Raw genomic sequence first — 15,778 nt, forward strand, 5'->3', positions numbered from 1 at the left:
GCACACTGGCCATTTGGGGACCTTCTCACCGGAATTCCTGGTCTCCCATGCTTTTGTCTAGTCTTCTCCTGAGGTACTTGTACGTTTCATATGGGAGAGGGAGTGCCCTTTCTGGGTTCAGAGGGGCCAGCCTTATTTCGGGGGGCTTCTCTCCGGACCCCAGATCCCCGCCCCACCCTACGCAGAGACTGCCACACACACATACTTGCTACCCGGCTTGATCTCCTGGCCGTTCTTGTACCACTTGAGCGGAAGGTCTGGGTCGCTGATCTCCACCACCAACTTGATCTTCTGGCCCCTGTCCACTTGGTAGGCTGGATCCAGCTTCTTCGTGAAGGCTGGAGGTTGAGGGACACAGGGCGGGTGGAGCTAAGAGGTCCTTACTGCCCTGGTCATCCCAGAGCTGCCAAGTCTCCCTCCCCACCCAGACCATCAGCTCTCCAAGGTCCAAAAGAGGTCAAGGTCAAGAGCTTGGAGGTCCCCGCGAACAGGACTCTCTTACGCTTCAGATTGGGGCCTCCAAAAGATGGGTCCAGGCTCCCAACATCTGATGCCCACGATGCTGTGGTTCTTATGGGCGGGGCCCCTCTCCCTCAGGCCAGTACTGACCTTCACTCTTCTTGACCTCGACCTTGGCCTTCTTGAGCCGCTTCAGCATGCCCCGGAGGTCGGTGATACCATACTGGAAGGCGATCTTCTCATATTCGCTCTTCTTTGCCCCTTTCAGGAGCTCCCAGATCTCAGGCGGGATGCCCAGGTCGTCATCATCCTTCTTCTTTTTCTTCTCCTGCTCAACCACCTCCCTGAGGGCGGGGAGAGCAGGCCAGGCCACCGCGGGGTCTCCCTCCGCCTCTCGGCCCACTTGCCCGAGCCCCTTTCTGTCTCTGAGCCGGTTAACCTTTCTTCTCTCCCTCCTGGACCATCGCCCCAGCCTCCTCCCTGGTCTCCTGGCCTCCATCCTGTCTCTCCCCCTGCAGTCTGCTCCCCACCTTACCCCAGAGGGACAGTTCTGGCCCCCACATCAGATGCCATCCCTTCCCTGTTCAGAACTGGGTGGCTAAGTGGAATGGCAGATGGACAGAAGGGCAGGCAGGGAGACGGTGGGTGGGTAAATGGACATATGGGTAGCCGGATGGGCGAAGGGCAGGTAGGTGGGTAGATGGATTAGTCCACGGGTAAACAGGGAGCTGGTTGGATGGGCGGGTGAGATTGGTAGGTGGTGGGTGGGCAGATGGCGGGATCGGTGTTGGATTGGGTGAACAAGTGGATGAGAAGGAGCCGGAGTGGATAGAAAAGTGGACGTGAGGGTGGAGGGTTCAAGGGTGGGTAGGGAGGTGAACTGGCGGGCAGACGGTTGGGAGGCTGCTGGGCGGGCAGTGGGAGGATGGAGGAGGAGGTGGAGGGGCGGGCGGGGAGTTCATAGATGGCCTCGCCCTCCCCCCCTCCTTGAGCCTCCGTCTTCTCCCTATGCCAGGAGGGCTGGGCTCACCTCTTCTTCAGCAGGCCACTGAAATCCAGCTCGCCCGCGTCCTCGGACTTCCCTTCACCCCTGCGGCCGTGGAGAGGGGATGTGAACTCCTCTGAGGTCCCCCCAGACTCACCTTGGGTCCCCACTCCTTGCCTTCCCCGATCGTCCCTTCTCCCAAGGGGAACCCCAGGGTCCAGGGTCACTTACGAGCGCTTGAATTCTTCTAGAACCGGCCCCGAGGAGTCCTGAGTCGCTGGGGAGAGGCAAAAGGGGAGAGAAGGTTAGCTGGTGGCACGTCCTGATCGCAGGCCAAGAGCAGCCCTCGGGCCCCCGCCACCCCCTCCGGGCCCCCGCCACCCCCTCCGGGCCCCCGCCACCCCCTCGGGCCTCTTGTCCCACCTCATGGAACAGCACACCCTCCCTCTGAGGCCCACACACCCTCTGCTTCTAGACTCCTTTCCCTGGCTGCCATGCACCACCCTCTCGGCAGCCTATAGCCCCTCACACCCGGGCCAGCACACCCTTCTCCTCAGGCCTGGGCACCTCCTTTCCTGTGCCCCCCAGATTTAAGCACCCCCACTTCCTGGGCTATAGACCCCCAGAGCCTGTGCACCCTCAGGGCTCCATGCACAGGCCCCCAGATCTGTGTAACCTCCCGCTAATCCCGCACACCCTCCCCCTCACCCACACGCCCTCCTCGCCTTCCTCCAGCCTGTGTTCCAGGCCCTGCCATGGACTTCACTTGCCTCCCGAGCCTTCGCCAGCGCCGCCGATCACCCTGCACCCTTCCCCCCGCACGCTCTGAGCATGCGGCCTGTCTCCCCAGTTTGGAACGCCTTGGCCCCTGGGCCTGGTCCCCCACCCCAGACCCCAAACCCTGGGCCCCACCCCCGCCAGCGCACCCTCCACATCGATGTTGAAGCCACAGCTGTCACAGAAGTCCTTGGCTTTGACCTCGAGGCGGTAATCGCCACGGTCCCCCAGCACCACCTTCCCAATGTGCAGTTCCAAGTCGTACACCTGGGGGCCGAGGCCAGGAGTGTGGGTGCACGTGCCACCTCCCCAGAACCCACGCACAGCTCTCCCTCCAAGCCCTCCCGCACCCCACCCCACCGCTCTGTCCCCCACCCCTCCGCTGTCTCCCCCACCCCACCGCTCTGTCCCCCACCCCACCGCTGTCTCCCCCACCCCACCGCTGTCTCCCCCACCCCACCGCTGTGCCCCCCACCCCACCGCTGTCTCCCCACCCCACCGCTGTCTCCCCCACCCCACCGCTCTGTCCCCCACCCCACCGCTGTCTCCCCCACCCCACCGCTGTCTCCCCCACCCCACCGCTCTGTCCCCCACCCCACCGCTGTGCCCCCCACCCCACCGCTGTCTCCCCCACCCCACCGCTGTCTCCCCCACCCCACCGCTGTCTCCCCCACCCCACCGCTGTCTCCCCCACCCCACCGCTGTCTCCCCCACCCCACTGCTGTCTCCCCCTAGGCCTGACAATCTTGACCCTGGGCCCATGTCCCTGACCCCCTGACACTTTTCGGGAAATGCACACACGGTACCCAAGTGCCTGAACCCCAACGGTCTCCCCTCCTGCCCGACACAACCTCCACCAAGCGGCCCCGAGCACCCTCCATCCCCGGGAACCCAGGCCCATGATCACACCCAGGTGTTCACAGGCCTTCGGAGCAGCGCGGCTCCAGCCCTGGCCCCACCCGAGTCCCTGGCCCACCCGTGTCCCTGGCCCCACCCGAGTCCCTGGCCCACCCGTGTCCCTGGCCCCACCCGTGTCCCTGACCCCACCCGTGTCCCTGGCCCCACCCGTGTCCCTGGCCCCACCCGTGTCCCTGGCCCCACCCGTGTCCCTGGCCCCACCCGTGTCCCTGGCCCCACCCGTGTCCCTGGCCCTCACGTTGTTGGCGGAGTCATGGGTCTCCTTGAAGGAGAAGCGGGCCCCGCTCTTGATGTCCAGCTCCAGCCACTTCCCCTTGAACCACTTGATGGTCGGTTTGCCCGGGAGCTCCTTCCCGTTCACCTTGGCCACGATCACCACGTCCTTTCCTGGGGGCGGGGGGCGGGGGGGCATGTGAAGGATGAGAGGAAGTGGTCAGGCAGGAGCCCCAGCCCCTCCTCCCTCAGACCCAGGAGTCCAGGCCCCCAGCCCCTCCTCCCTCAGACCCAAGAGTCCAGGCCCCCAGCCCCTCCTCCCTCAGACCCAGGAGTCCAGGCCCCCAGCCCCTCCTCCCTCAGACCCAGGGGTCCAGGCCCCCAGCCCCTCCTCCCTCAGACCCAGGAGTCCAGGCCCCCAGCCCCTCCTCCCTCAGACCCAAGAGTCCAGGCCCCCAGCCCCTCCTCCCTCAGACCCAGGAGTCCAGGCCCCCAGCCCCTCCTCCCTCAGACCCAGGGATCCAGGCCCCCAGCCCCTCCTCCCTCAGACCCAGGAGTCCAGGCCCCCAGCCCCTCCTCCCTCAGACCCAGGAGTCCAGGCCCCCAGCCCCTCCTCCCTCAGGCCCAGGGGTCCAGGCCCCCAACCCCTCCTCCCTCAGACCCAGGGGCCCAGCCCAGCCCCTCCTCCCTCAGACCCAGGAGTCCAGGCCCCCAGCCCCTCCTCCCTCAGACCCAGGAGTCCAGGCCCCCAGCCCCTCCTCCCTCAGACCCAGGGATCCAGGCCCCCAGCCCCTCCTCCCTCAGACCCAGGAATCCAGGCCCCCACCCCTCCTCCCTCAGACCCAGACATCCAGGCCCCCAGCCCCTCCTCCCTCAGACCCAGGGGGCCAGGCCCCCAGCCCCTCCTCCCTCAGACCCAGGGGTCCAGGCCCCCAGCCCCTCCTCCCTCAGACCCAGGGGTCCAGGCCCCCAGCCCCTCCTCCCTCAGACCCTGGAGTCCAGGCCCCAAGCCCCTCCTCCCTCAGACCCAGGAGTCCAGGCCCCCAGCCCCTCCTCCCTCAGACCCAGGAGTCCAGGCCCCCAGCCCCTCCTCCCTCAGACCCAGGAGTCCAGGCACCCAGCCCCTCCTCCCTCAGACCCAGGGATCCAGGCCCCCAGCCCCTCCTCCCTCAGACCCAGGGGTCCAGGCCCCCAGCCCCTCCTCCCTCAGACCCAGGAGTCCAGGCCCCCAGCCCCTCCTCCCTCAGACCCAGGGGTCCAGGCCCCAAGCCCCTCCTCCCTCAGACCCAGGAGTCCAGGCCCCCAGCCCCGCCTCCCTCAGACCCAGGAGTCCAGGCCCCCAGCCCCTCCTCCCTCAGACCCAGGAGACCAGGCCCCCAGCCCCTCCGTCCCCAGGCCCCCTCACCATTCTCCACAGACACAGACTCTGGCTTCTTCAGGAAAACACCAGTGGGCTCCTCGGCCGTGGGGGACTGCTCCTCAGATGGAGCTTCTGGTGGGAGACGGGGCTGGGTCTGAGGCAGCTGGGAGGGGCAGCAGGCCACTTTGGGGACGGGGCTTAGAGCCAGGGAGGGACCCTCTGCTCAGAAGCCAAAGGCCATGGTATGACGTGGCCTTGCCTGACCTGGGAAAGACCGCGTGACCCCAGGCAGCTGCGGGACCTTGGCCAGGCCAGCCTAGCCCCTTGGGCCTCATTTTCCCCATCTGTGAACGGGAGGGTGGACTGCATGGTCCTGAGTGGGACTTTGCAATAGGAGAGGCGCCAAGATGGACAGGGCATTCCGAGCGGGCAGGACTCAGTGACGAATCAGGGGGTGCTTGAAGGCCAGGCTGGGGGGCTGGGCTCTGTCCCAGGGGCACTGGAGAGCCATGGAAGGCTGGGGAGGGGCGTGTCAGCTCTGGGGGCACCATGGGGAGGACAGGGAGAGTCTGGAGGATGAGATCCAAGCTCTGCTGAGCCCACGGGACACCATCTCACCTTTGGGGGACTCTGGGGGTGCCTCCTCTGTGGGGGTTTCCTTGGGAGCGGTTTCCTCAGAAGCAGATTTGGCCTCATCTTTGCCTTTTGGGGCCGTTTTGGCCGCTGTGAGGTAGGTGTTCCCAATTAAGCACAAGTTCAGCGCCCTCCTCCCTCAGACCCAGGAGCCCAGGCCCCCAGCCCCTCCTCCCTCAGACCCAGGAGCCCAGGCCCCCAGCCCTTCCTCCCTCAGACCCAGGAGCCCAGGCCCCCAGCCCCTCCTCCCTCAGACCCAGGAGCCCAGGCCCCCAGCCCTTCCTCCCTCAGACCCAGGAGCCCAGGCCCCCAGCCCCTCCACCCTCAGACCCAGGAGCTCAGGCCCCCAGCCCCTCCTCCCTCAGACCCAGGGGTCCAGGCCCCCAACCCCTCCTCCCTCAGACCCAGGGGCCCAGCCCAGCCCCTCCTCCCTCAGACCCAGGGGTCCAGGGCCCCAGCCCCTCCTCCCTCAGACCCAGGGGCCCAGCCCAGCCCCTCCTCCCTCAGACCCAGGGGTCCAGGGCCCCAGCCCCTCCTCCCTCAGGCCCAGGGGCCCAGCCCAGCCCCCTTCTAGACAAATTGAATTTCTCTCTACTCCTGAGTGTGTGGGATCAGGTTTCCCCTCGCCCTGGCCAGCATGCTCCAGGCCACAGGCCCTGACCTTTTGGGTCCTGAGGGTAAAATTAGCTCTTCCGCCCGGGCTGGAAATTGGACACCTCATGCTGACCACAGCACTTCTGCAGGCAGGCCGGCCTGCTGGCTCCTGGCTCCAGGGGGGCCCAGACGCAGTGAGGGGCCGGACCCCCACCCCACAGCCTGGCTGACTTGGTGCCAGTGGCCTGGGCACCTGGGAGGTGCATTTCCCCACAGAGAGGAAGCCCCACCCCAATATCAAGAAGTGCCCCCCCATCTGCACATAAAGCTCAGAGCCCTTATACGAAGGCCCCTGATTCTGTCAGGAAGGAGCGCCCTCACCCTCACAGAACTCTCCTCACCTCGCAGACAGGATACCCTAACTCTGTGCCCGCGAGGACAGCGCGCCCCACAGAGACAGGCCCAGGCCTCACGCAGAGGCCCGATCCTTACCCAGAGGACCCGTCCCCAAAGGCAGATGACCCCAGTCGCCACGCAGACTCCCGGGGTTCACACACACAGACTCCCCCGGAAAAAGGACTCAAGTCACAGTCAGAGGCAGTCCTTCCGCACCGATAGGGGCCTCCCAGTCCCTACAAAGGGACCCCCTCAACCTCACCGCACAGGGAATGGGACCTTCCACCCAACACACAAGGGTGGGAAGCCCTCTCCCCACAGAGGAGGCGCCCCATTCTCCCAGCATCACAGAAAGAGGAGCCCCGTCCCCACTCAGAGAGGACACCGCTCGGCAGAGAGGAAGTGCCCAAAGCCACCTGGTTTAGCCTCGGGCATGTCAGCGAACCTCGGCTCCTCTGGCCACAGCTGTGTCCCTCTGGGCCCTAGGGAGGCCAGGTGGGCCTCGGGGGGAGCCCTTTAAGGAGTGAGCTGACTCCCAGGAGTCTCTGGGAGGCATCCCCGGGCCTCCCCACCCTCCCATAGTCCGCCCTGGGAGCCAACAGGGACAGCCCAACAAGGAGAGAGGCTGAACGCCAGGTGCCCGGAAGGCTTGGGACGCCTGGGTCTGAGGGAGGAGGGGCTGGGGATCTGGACTCCTGGGTCTGAGGGAGGAGGGGCTGGGGACCTGGACTCCTGGGTCTGAGGGAGGAGGGGCTGGGGGCCTGGACCTCTGGGTCTGAGGGAGGAGGTGCTGGGGGCCTGGACTCCTGGGTCTGAGGGAGGAGGGGCTGGGGGCCTGGACTCCTGGGTCTGAGGGAAGAGGGGCTGGGGCATGGACTCCTGGGTCTGAGGGAGGAGGGGCTGGGAGCCTGGACTCCTGGGTCTGGGGGAGGAGGGGCTGGGGGCCTGGACTCCTGGGTCTGAGGGAGGAGGGGCTGGGGCATGGACTCCTGGGTCTGAGGGAGGAGGGGCTGGGGGCCTGGACTCCTGGGTCTGAGGGAGGAGGGGCTGGGGGCCAGGACTCCTGGGTCTGAGGGAGGAGGGGCTGGGGGCCAGGACTCCTGGGTCTGAGGGAGGAGGGGCTGGGGGCCTGGACTCCTGGGTCTGATGGAGGAAGGGCTGGGGCCAGGACTCCTGGGTCTGAGGGAGGAGGGGCTGGGGCCAGGACTCCTGGGTCTGAGGGAGGAGGGGCTGGGGCCTGGACTCCTGGGTCTGAGGGAGGAGGGGCTGGGGGCCTGGACTCCTGGGTCTGAGGGAGGAGGGGATGGGGCCTGGGCTCCTGGGTCTGAGGGAGGAGGGGCTGGGGTATGGACCTCTGGGTCTGAGGGAGGAGGGGCTGGGGTATGGACCCCTGGGTCTGGGGACAGAAGGCTCCTGGGGTCCAGACCTTGGGTGCTGGGGAAAAGAAGGATAAGGGCCTGAGCTCCTGGGTCCTAGGAAGAGGGACAGAGGGGCTGGGGACTAAAGTGGGTGAATGGCAAAGGGGAGGGGGGCGGGGGGAGAAGAGAGGGTCTAGAGAGCCATTCTTAGTATCTGCAAGTCAGGAGTTTTCGGGAAACCAGAGCCCAGTGCTGGGGGAGGGGAGGCCGGTTTCCCTGCGCAGGCGGGAGGGCGTCTCCGAGCTGGCAAAGAGGGCACTGGGACTCGGGGACTCCGGAGTCTGCCCCCAGACGTGGGCACACCCAGGCCTGGGGCTCGGGCCCCCTGGGACCCCAGACTGGCCGTCACCCTCCTGGGACCGCGCCCGGCCTGTCCCCACGACGGTTCCCGGAGCGGGCGCGGCGGGCACCGGACGCGGGTGCCGCCAGCGGGGGCGGGCGGGGAGGACGGGAAGGCCCTGGAGGGGTGCCCGGGCGCTGGCGCCCTTCCCGGCAGGGAGACCTGCGGCTGCCTGAAGGGGGGGGGGAGGTGGACGCTCGGTGGGGGAGGGGATTGGGGGAGAGAGGGTCTTGGGGACCCAGGTGTTGAGAGGACAAGGTGGTTGGGGAGGGAGGGGAAGGATGGAGGGCTTGGGGTTAAGGAGGAGGACGGGGCTGGGGGGGCGGTGGTCGCAGGGCGAGGGACCCGGTGTGAGGAAGACAAGTCCCTCCCAGTGTTCTTCCGGCCCATCTCCCCCCTCCCCCTTTTCCAAAACCCCCTATGAGTCGGAAACTTCCCGCCTCCAAGGAGAGCCAAGCCAATCCGGAGGCAGCCTTCGTGTGGCGTCACGGGTTACCAGGCAGACTCCCACACAGCTCCCCAGCGGGCGAGGGGGCAGAGCCGGGGGAGCCAGGAGGGCTGCGCTGCCACCTGGGGCCTGGCGCCCTGCCCTGCCCCGCCAGCCCGAGGGAGGACAGAAATCCAAGGAAGGACAGAGACCAGGAAGGGGCGGAGGGGTGGAGCCAGAGACCCAGAGAGAGAGCGCGGGCAAAGAAAGAGAAGGGAGAGGACAGAAAGGGCAGCTGAACGAGGGCGGGAAGAATCCCCTTGGTCCGGAAGAGGGAGACAAAAATTGGATGGAACCACCAGTGTCTGTAGCTCGAGCCCCTTACCCTGGCCTTCAAGGCTCAGCCTGGTCTGGCTCTAAACGCCTCTTCCATCTCCTCTCTTACCCCCCTCCCTGTCCCAGTGTCCCGAGGGCCAGCAGGCCCAGGGTGCCAGCCTTGCCGTCCCTGACAAAGGGTCCCAGGAGGCCTGTCTACCTTGACTTGTTTTGTTTATTTTAGTTTATTCCATACTTGGGGTGATGATGGTTTCTGCAGAAGGTACCTCATTTGCAATGGAGGCCCCAGGAAGGAGGACATCTTGCCACCCCCCCTCCCAGGCTGGCCCCTCCCCAAGGCAGGGGGGCTGTTCTGCTCCTGCTGCTGCCAGCACCGGGCGCCCCTGCAAGGTCCTCTTCTCTCTGGGTCCCTGATGCGGCCTCCTCCGGCCATCCGTGGGGGGGTGCGGTGGATTTCAGGAGGTGCATCCAAGGCCTGTCCACGGGGCTGCAAGGGACTTTCACCATCTTCCTCCTCTTCCTCTCCCCTTTCACAGAAGGGACAGCTGAGGCCCAGAAGCAGCAAGTCTTTGACTCGAGGTCCCCCAGCCACTGAGGCTCAAGGACTGGACTCCGGGCTCAGCCACAGCCCCTGGCCTCGGGCTCTCAAGCAGAGCACCCACGGCCCATCCAGGCTTCACCCCAGCTGGGTTCACCCCAGAGGTCAAACTGCAGATGGCTGGGGGTCAAGGCAACTGAGAGAAGCCACCGGGGTATGACAGCCCAGGGGGTTGGGGTCCAGGACAGGTGGAGAACTGGGGCCCACGGGGAGCACCGCCTTGCTCCAGCCTCCACACCGCAAAGCCAGTCGCTGGATTGTGCAAAGTTTTAACTGAAGGGTTTTGTAAAATCTCCCTCCTTTGAAACGTCAGTTAAATTGGATGCCCCCTCCAAAAACAAAAGCAAAAACAAAGGAACAAAACTGTGACCGTGAACTAAAGAAAACCCCACAGGGGGGATGGGGTGGGGGAGAGGGGGACCACACTTGCCCCGTGGGTGTGGGGTACGGAGTGGGGAGGGGGGTCATCCGTTTTCGACCTCTGGTTAGAAATGATGGGGGGCGGGGGAGCTGCCAAGATCACCCAGAAATCAGCTCAGTGGCCAGAATGATCCGCAGAATGGGACCACAGAGGATACCCCAGGACAACTTAGCTGCTAGTGGGGTCCCCATAGGGGGATATCAGGTGGAAATCCCAGGGAGGGGACAGATGTGGTTGGAAATCCCAGGCAGACAAGGGGACACCAGACGTGGCCCGGACATGGCAAGGTTCAGTGAGGTGCCCCCCCCACCCCAACCTGACAAGTGTTTTCAGACATGACGGAAGGATCCCCGAGCCTCCCTAGCTGTGACTGGAAAATTCCAGACACAAAAAAGTGGTGGCAGGACGGTTCCAGAGAACTAGGGGATCCAAAGATGACGGAGGGATTTGGGGGGACAGATAGGGCAAGAGTCACAGCTGGGCACAGAGATCTGAATATGGTAAAGGGACCCCAGGGGCCTCAGTCATAACTAGACCTCAGATCTGACAGGAGGGACTCACAGGAGCAGAGGTCCCCCGAGACCTTGGTCCGGGCCTAGGCCTGCTGGCAGCGCCCCCTCCTGGTGTGAAGATCTGTGGGCTCACCCGCCCCCAGATGGGATTGTGGGATCACAGACACACAGAGGCCCCCCAGCCTGGCTGGGGATCCTAGGGAAGCCCGCGGGGTTCTGGAAGCACTGGCCCGCCCCACTCCACACAGACACATGGTCCTGCGACCCAAGCCATGAAGATCCCGGGGACCCTGGACATGACGCGGGACTCCCAGAGGGGCCCTGGGCAGGGCTTAGGGATTATGGCAGCCCCCCACCCCCACAGTGTGGGGGATCCACGGGTCCTAGGACCTAGGGTGAGGGGACACCAACGTGACACCGGCCTGGAGCCCCGGAGAGCCCCCGAGAGCGCCCTGGGCTCAGGCCCGGCGGGCGGCCGGCAGCAGCGCAATGTCAAACTGGTAGGTGAGCTTGCGCTTGACCTTGCGGATCTCGCCGGTCTTGGCGTAGTTGCGCAGGGCGCGGGCCAGCTTCTGGTAGGTCATGCGCTTGCGGTTGCCCTTCTGCTGGCCCCAGCGGCGCGCCAGCAGCTCCTTGTGCTTGGACGAGAACTGGAAGACGCCGGCGCCCGGCTCCACCCACCACACGCACTCGCGCATGTCGCCGCGGGTCAGCAGCCCCAGCAGGAACTGGTACAGGCGCAGCTTCTTGCGGGCCCCTGCGGAGGCGGGGCGTCAGGGAGGTGCCCGGCGGCCCGCCCCGTCCCCCCAGCCTCAGTATCCCCAGGGAGAGAATTGGGGAGAGGCAGGTGGCTGATAGATATATCTGCCTGGCTCTGTCTGTGCCCCCCCATCCCTGAAGCTGTGCCCCCAGAACCCCATGGCCCTTCCCTGCTTTCTTTCACAGGATCTGCTCCGCCTGTGCTCCGCTCCGTGGCCAGCGCCTAGGAATACATATTGCTGAGCACATGGATGAGAGAAGCTATGCAATGGGCGGACAGTGCTCCACAGAGCTGACTGGTGGTGGAAAGAGACCTGGGGTGGGTTCGAGTCCGCCTGGCTAGTCTCCAGCTCCGGAGAGAGGCCAGGGGTCTGACTGCTGGGCTCCTACAAGCAGCAAGGGCCCCCCAGAACAGGGGCAGGTGGTCACAGCAGGGCACCGAGTACAAGAACCCCACCGCAGCCATTTCCCAGCTGTGTGACCCTGGGGTGATGACTTAACGTCTCTGAGCGGGCCTCTCCTCAGCTGTAAATGAGGCTTGTGTGTGTGTGTGTGTGTGTGTGTGTGTGTGTGTTACTTTTACAAACTCCATGCCAGGTGCTTTACAATTATGAGCTCATTTCATCTTCACCACAGCCCCATGGGATGGGGTGCCGGTGACAACCCATTTTACAGATGGGGGACTGAGGCCCAGACCAATCCCAACTTCCGGGAGGCTGTGCATAATGGATGTTGGGCACATGGGCGGAAGCAGGGCTGACTGGCTGGGACTGAGACGGGGATGATTTCTGTTGTGCTGCTGATGGTGGTGAAGACTTACTCAGCGCTCGGTCTGTGCCAAGCGACGTTACCTCACAATATCCTCCCACTGAACCCTCCCGAACGCCGGTAACAGCCACTGTGACGTCACCCCTGTACAGACAGGTAGGCAGAGGCCCTGCCCCGGTCACACAGCCTGGGCTGCCCTCAGAGCTGGGGTGCACAGTACACGCTTGGGAAGCCACGGTCCTTCGGCCCCCTCCTCCCGCCTCCTGTGGGGGTCCCCCACCCGACCCGCTCCCACTTACCTGCCTCAGATGCCCTCCCCTCAGGGCCAGCCACGAGGGCCTCATCCGACTCGCTGTCCGAGACCTCCAGGGCGGGGTTGTCCAGCAAGAGGTCCTCCTCTTCCGACAGCACGGGGCTGGGGTACGGGGCGTACGCCGGGGGGCCCAGGGTCTGCGGAAGGTCAGGGTCACCTGCCGTCGGGGCGGGGGGGAGGGTCCCCTGCTCTCCCTCCCTCGGCTTCCTCCTCCTGAGCCCTCCCCCCTCCGTTTACAGCCTGGCCTCGGCTCAGACCACCACGGCGTGGCCAGGGGACGCCCGGTCACCTCCATGAAAGCCCGCCCCACACGGGTGACAGCCACCTGTGCTGCCCCCGGCTCCTACCTGTGTCTCTGTCACTGGTTTTGCAGTAATGACAGTGCTCAGCCTCAGAGGGCTGTGGGAGGGAGGGGGGAGGGGGAGGGAGGAGAAAGGGAGGGGGAGGGGGAGGGAGGGGGAGGGGAGGGAGGGGGAGGGAGGGGGAGGGAGGGGGAGGGGAGAGGGAGGGGAGGAGGAAGGGAGGGAAGGGAGGAGGAGAGGGAGGGAGGGGGAGGGGGAGGAGGGAGGGAGGGAGGGAGGGAGGGGTTACAGTGCATAGGCCCCAGTGCAGTGCCTGGAGCCCAGCAAACCTCAATCATAGGATGGGGGTGTCAGTGACCCCCCTGCCCCTCACCTGGCAGGCGAAGTCCTCCGTGGGGTATGCTGGGAAGCCGGGCCCCGGGGCCTCCAGGCTGGCGGCTGGGTTGAGGCTGCCCACGGGGCTGTAGGTCGAGGAGGGCCCATAACAGAGCTGGGCGTCCTGGGGGTGGCTGAAGATGGCCGTGGCTGGGTCGAAGGCTTCATAGGAGGTGGTGGGCACAGCCGGGCCCTCCGTCCAGCCCCACAGGGAGTCTGGGGGAAGGGCACTGAGTCAGAAGCCAGGGGGGGGGGCCTTGGCCCCCTCCCACTGGAAGCGCCAGCACAGAGGGGCCATTGTGGGCCATGCAAATGGCTGACCCCCGGGATTTGCATGGGCGAGTGGCCAGGGAGGAAAGGGAGGAAAGGGAGGAGGCTGAGGGCCCGGGCTGACCTTGCCCTGCTGAGCAATGGGACCACCCCCGCTGGGCCTCAGCTCCCCATCTGTGAAATGGGCCCAAGGGGCACATGGGAGGGGTCTGGGCCGGGGTCACTCACCAGGAGCCCCCTCTGAGTCGGGGTAGCCGGGGTGCTTGCAGCTGTCCAAGTCGTAGAAGATGCCATCTGGGTACTGCTGGGGGCAGGGGCGGAGGGGGGGTCAGCGGGCTGTGAGGAGCCTCCACCCCCACCCAGGACCAGCAGGGAGACTTCCACAGGGGCAGGGGAGAGGCCCAGACAGAGAAAGCTGCTAACGATCAATCCCACAGACACAGGGGCTCAAAGAGAGAGAAGCACAGAGACAGAAAGAGACAGACAGCCGAAACCGGTTTGGCTCAGTGAATAGAGCGTCGGCCTGTGGACTGAAGGGTCCCAGGTTCGATTCCGGTCAAGGGCATGTACCTTGGTTGGGGGCACATCCCCAGTGGGAGGTGTGCAGGAGGCAGCTGATCGATGTTTCTCTCTCATCGATGTTTCTAGCTCTCTATCCCTCTCCCTTCCTCTCTGTAAAATATCAATAAAATATATTTAAAAAAAAAAAAAAAAAAAAGAGAGACAGACAGACAGAGACCTGGCTCCAGACGGGGAGAGGGGACAGACACAAGACGGCAGACGCCCGTGAAGACCCGGAGAGAGACTCGCAGAGAAAGAGAGCGCAGCCGCTCCTGCTGAGACCTGGGCCGCCAGGAGCCCCCGCCTCCCGGTGCTCAGTCATCAGAATGCGAATCCCCGGGCCTCGCCGGCCTGGGTGGCGGGGTGAAGGGTGCGAGGGTGGAAGTTCTCCTCCGGTCTCAGTGCCGCCTTTACCCACCTCCGCGACATCGCGTCCATTCATCTCAAGGAATCGTCTCGCTTTAGCAATTAAAGACCAAAGCGGCAGATATACCGTCCCCATGGCAGCCATCTCACGCCTAGATTTACCCAGGAAAACGTACAAGACAGCCTTGCCCAAGAATACGCAGAGCGGCCTCATTAAAAGCGCCAGAGGGGAAACAGCCCCCCGCGGCCACGGACGGGGGTGTGGACACAGGAACTGTGGGGCGGTCAGGGGGGCGGAGTACTATACAGCAAGGAAAAAGCCGGTGCCGGACACACACTTGATGTTGAGCAAAGGAAGCCAGACCCCAAAGGGGACACTCTATGATTCACTTAATGGAAAGTTCAAAACCAGGCAAAACGAACTCGTGGTGGAAAAGTCGGAGGGGGGCCGGCGGCAAAGGCCACGGGGTATTCCCGGGTGACGGAGCGCCGCGTCTCGGCTGGTTAGTGGTTGCGCAGGTGTGCGCCCCGGTCAGCCCTCACGGCGCTGTACACAAGATGTGTCATTTGACTGACATAAGTTATGCCTCAATTTTTTTAAAAAAGCTAAACTCGTCATGTGGGGGAGGGAGGGGCCCCGGAGGGGGTGTCATTCAGGGCCATGAGTAAGGCTTTATTTCTCAGACTAGACTGTGGGTTTTAGGCCCAGGATCGTGTGTCTGATCTATTACAGACTACATCTTTGAAAATATAAAGCAAAGAAGAGAAGGGAAGAGGAAGGAATAGATTTGCTGACTGTGGGATGGACGAGAATGAGGTAGAAAGGCAAAGATACAAAGACCCTCCCCGCCCCCCCCCCCATCCCTACCCTGCCCCCCACCCACGCCAAGGCAGCGAGCGGGCCCAGAGACCGAGAGGAGAGACATGGAGCGACATCCGTGATGAGTGGCTGGAGGGTGGTGGCGGGAGACACTGAGAGAGAGTAGAAAAGACAGTGACAGGAAGGAGCAGAGAGGGAAACTGAGGCAGGGAGGTCACAGTAGGCCATGTAAGTCCCCCCCCTGCCCTGGCCCCCAGGGCCTCAACTCACCAGACAGCTGAAGTGTGGCCCGTCCAGCCTGGAGGGGGAGAGACACAGGGGCATGTCAGGGGTGCCTGCAGCCACCTGAGTCTCGCAGTGGTTGGGGGGCCGTGGGGGAGAGGCGCTGCAGCTGTGACCACCGCAGCCGTCTGCTATGTGTTCGTGTGGGAGACCAGGCCCCCAAGTCCCCCACTCCCTCACTGGGACAGGAAGTGGGGGGTGGGAGCCAGGCAAATGTCCCCCGTCCCCTGGGATTTGCATAGGCAGGGGCTGGTGGGGGGGTAGGGAAAGTGAGGGAGAGAAAGTCCCCAGAGAGATGTGGGTGCCCGCGGGCGAGTGGGGGCAGGGAGGGGCCTCCCTTAGCCAGTCTGTCTAATGGGTCCACCTTGGACCAGAAGGGCGACCGGGAAACGCCTGGGAAGAGACGGGGAGACCCAGCGAGGGTGAATGAGAGCGGGGAAGGGAGAGAGGTATGGAGACGTTCGCGCTCCGTTGCAGAAGTATTTACTGAGCCCCGGAGACGGAGGGATGGGGTGGGGGAGAGAAGGGGGACAGGAGAAGTAAGACAGGTGGACAGAATTGGAAAGAGGCTGAGA

The 15,778-nt window shown here is 64.7% G+C and overlaps 2 protein-coding genes across 5 annotated transcripts in view; both read right to left on the reverse strand.

Moving 5' to 3' along the window:
- MYBPC2 (myosin binding protein C2) overlaps positions 1–6,932 on the reverse strand; it is a 29,024-nt gene extending 22,092 nt beyond the window's left edge. Inside the window, exons 1-9 of one of the 2 annotated variants that reach the window (XM_080645007.1) lie at positions 6,752–6,932; positions 5,331–5,435; positions 4,758–4,844; positions 3,378–3,526; positions 2,371–2,488; positions 1,676–1,721; positions 1,490–1,549; positions 610–803; positions 206–338 (exon numbers count right to left, since the gene is read on the reverse strand). In XM_080645007.1, coding sequence (XP_080501133.1) covers positions 206–338; positions 610–803; positions 1,490–1,549; positions 1,676–1,721; positions 2,371–2,488; positions 3,378–3,526; positions 4,758–4,844; positions 5,331–5,435; positions 6,752–6,770 — 911 coding nt within the window. In that variant the 5' untranslated portion in view covers positions 6,771–6,932. The remainder of the gene's footprint in view (positions 1–205; positions 339–609; positions 804–1,489; positions 1,550–1,675; positions 1,722–2,370; positions 2,489–3,377; positions 3,527–4,757; positions 4,845–5,330; positions 5,436–6,751) is intronic. The other variant, XM_080645006.1, reaches the window with a different exon arrangement.
- Positions 6,933–10,845: 3,913 nt separating this feature from the next.
- On the reverse strand, positions 10,846–15,245 carry SPIB (Spi-B transcription factor; the record flags this gene model as incomplete). Of its 3 annotated transcripts, XM_080643847.1 has the most annotated exons (5): positions 10,846–11,144; positions 12,214–12,364; positions 12,903–13,120; positions 13,403–13,475; positions 15,192–15,245. In XM_080643847.1, the coding sequence occupies 5 exons, from the start codon at positions 15,243–15,245 to the stop codon at positions 10,846–10,848; spliced, it is 795 nt and encodes a 264-aa protein (XP_080499973.1). The 3 variants fall into 3 exon arrangements, with proteins under 3 accessions (XP_080499973.1, XP_080499974.1, XP_080499975.1); XM_080643848.1 differs by lacking the exon at positions 15,192–15,245 and having other exon boundaries at positions 12,214–12,329; positions 13,403–13,468; XM_080643849.1 differs by lacking the exons at positions 12,903–13,120; positions 15,192–15,245 and having other exon boundaries at positions 13,403–13,468.
- Positions 15,246–15,778: the final 533 nt, after the last annotated feature.

The sequence above is a fragment of the Plecotus auritus genome, assembly GCF_963455305.1.
Source record: "Plecotus auritus genome assembly, chromosome: 10".
In the NCBI taxonomy this organism is placed as follows: Eukaryota; Metazoa; Chordata; class Mammalia; order Chiroptera; family Vespertilionidae; genus Plecotus; species Plecotus auritus.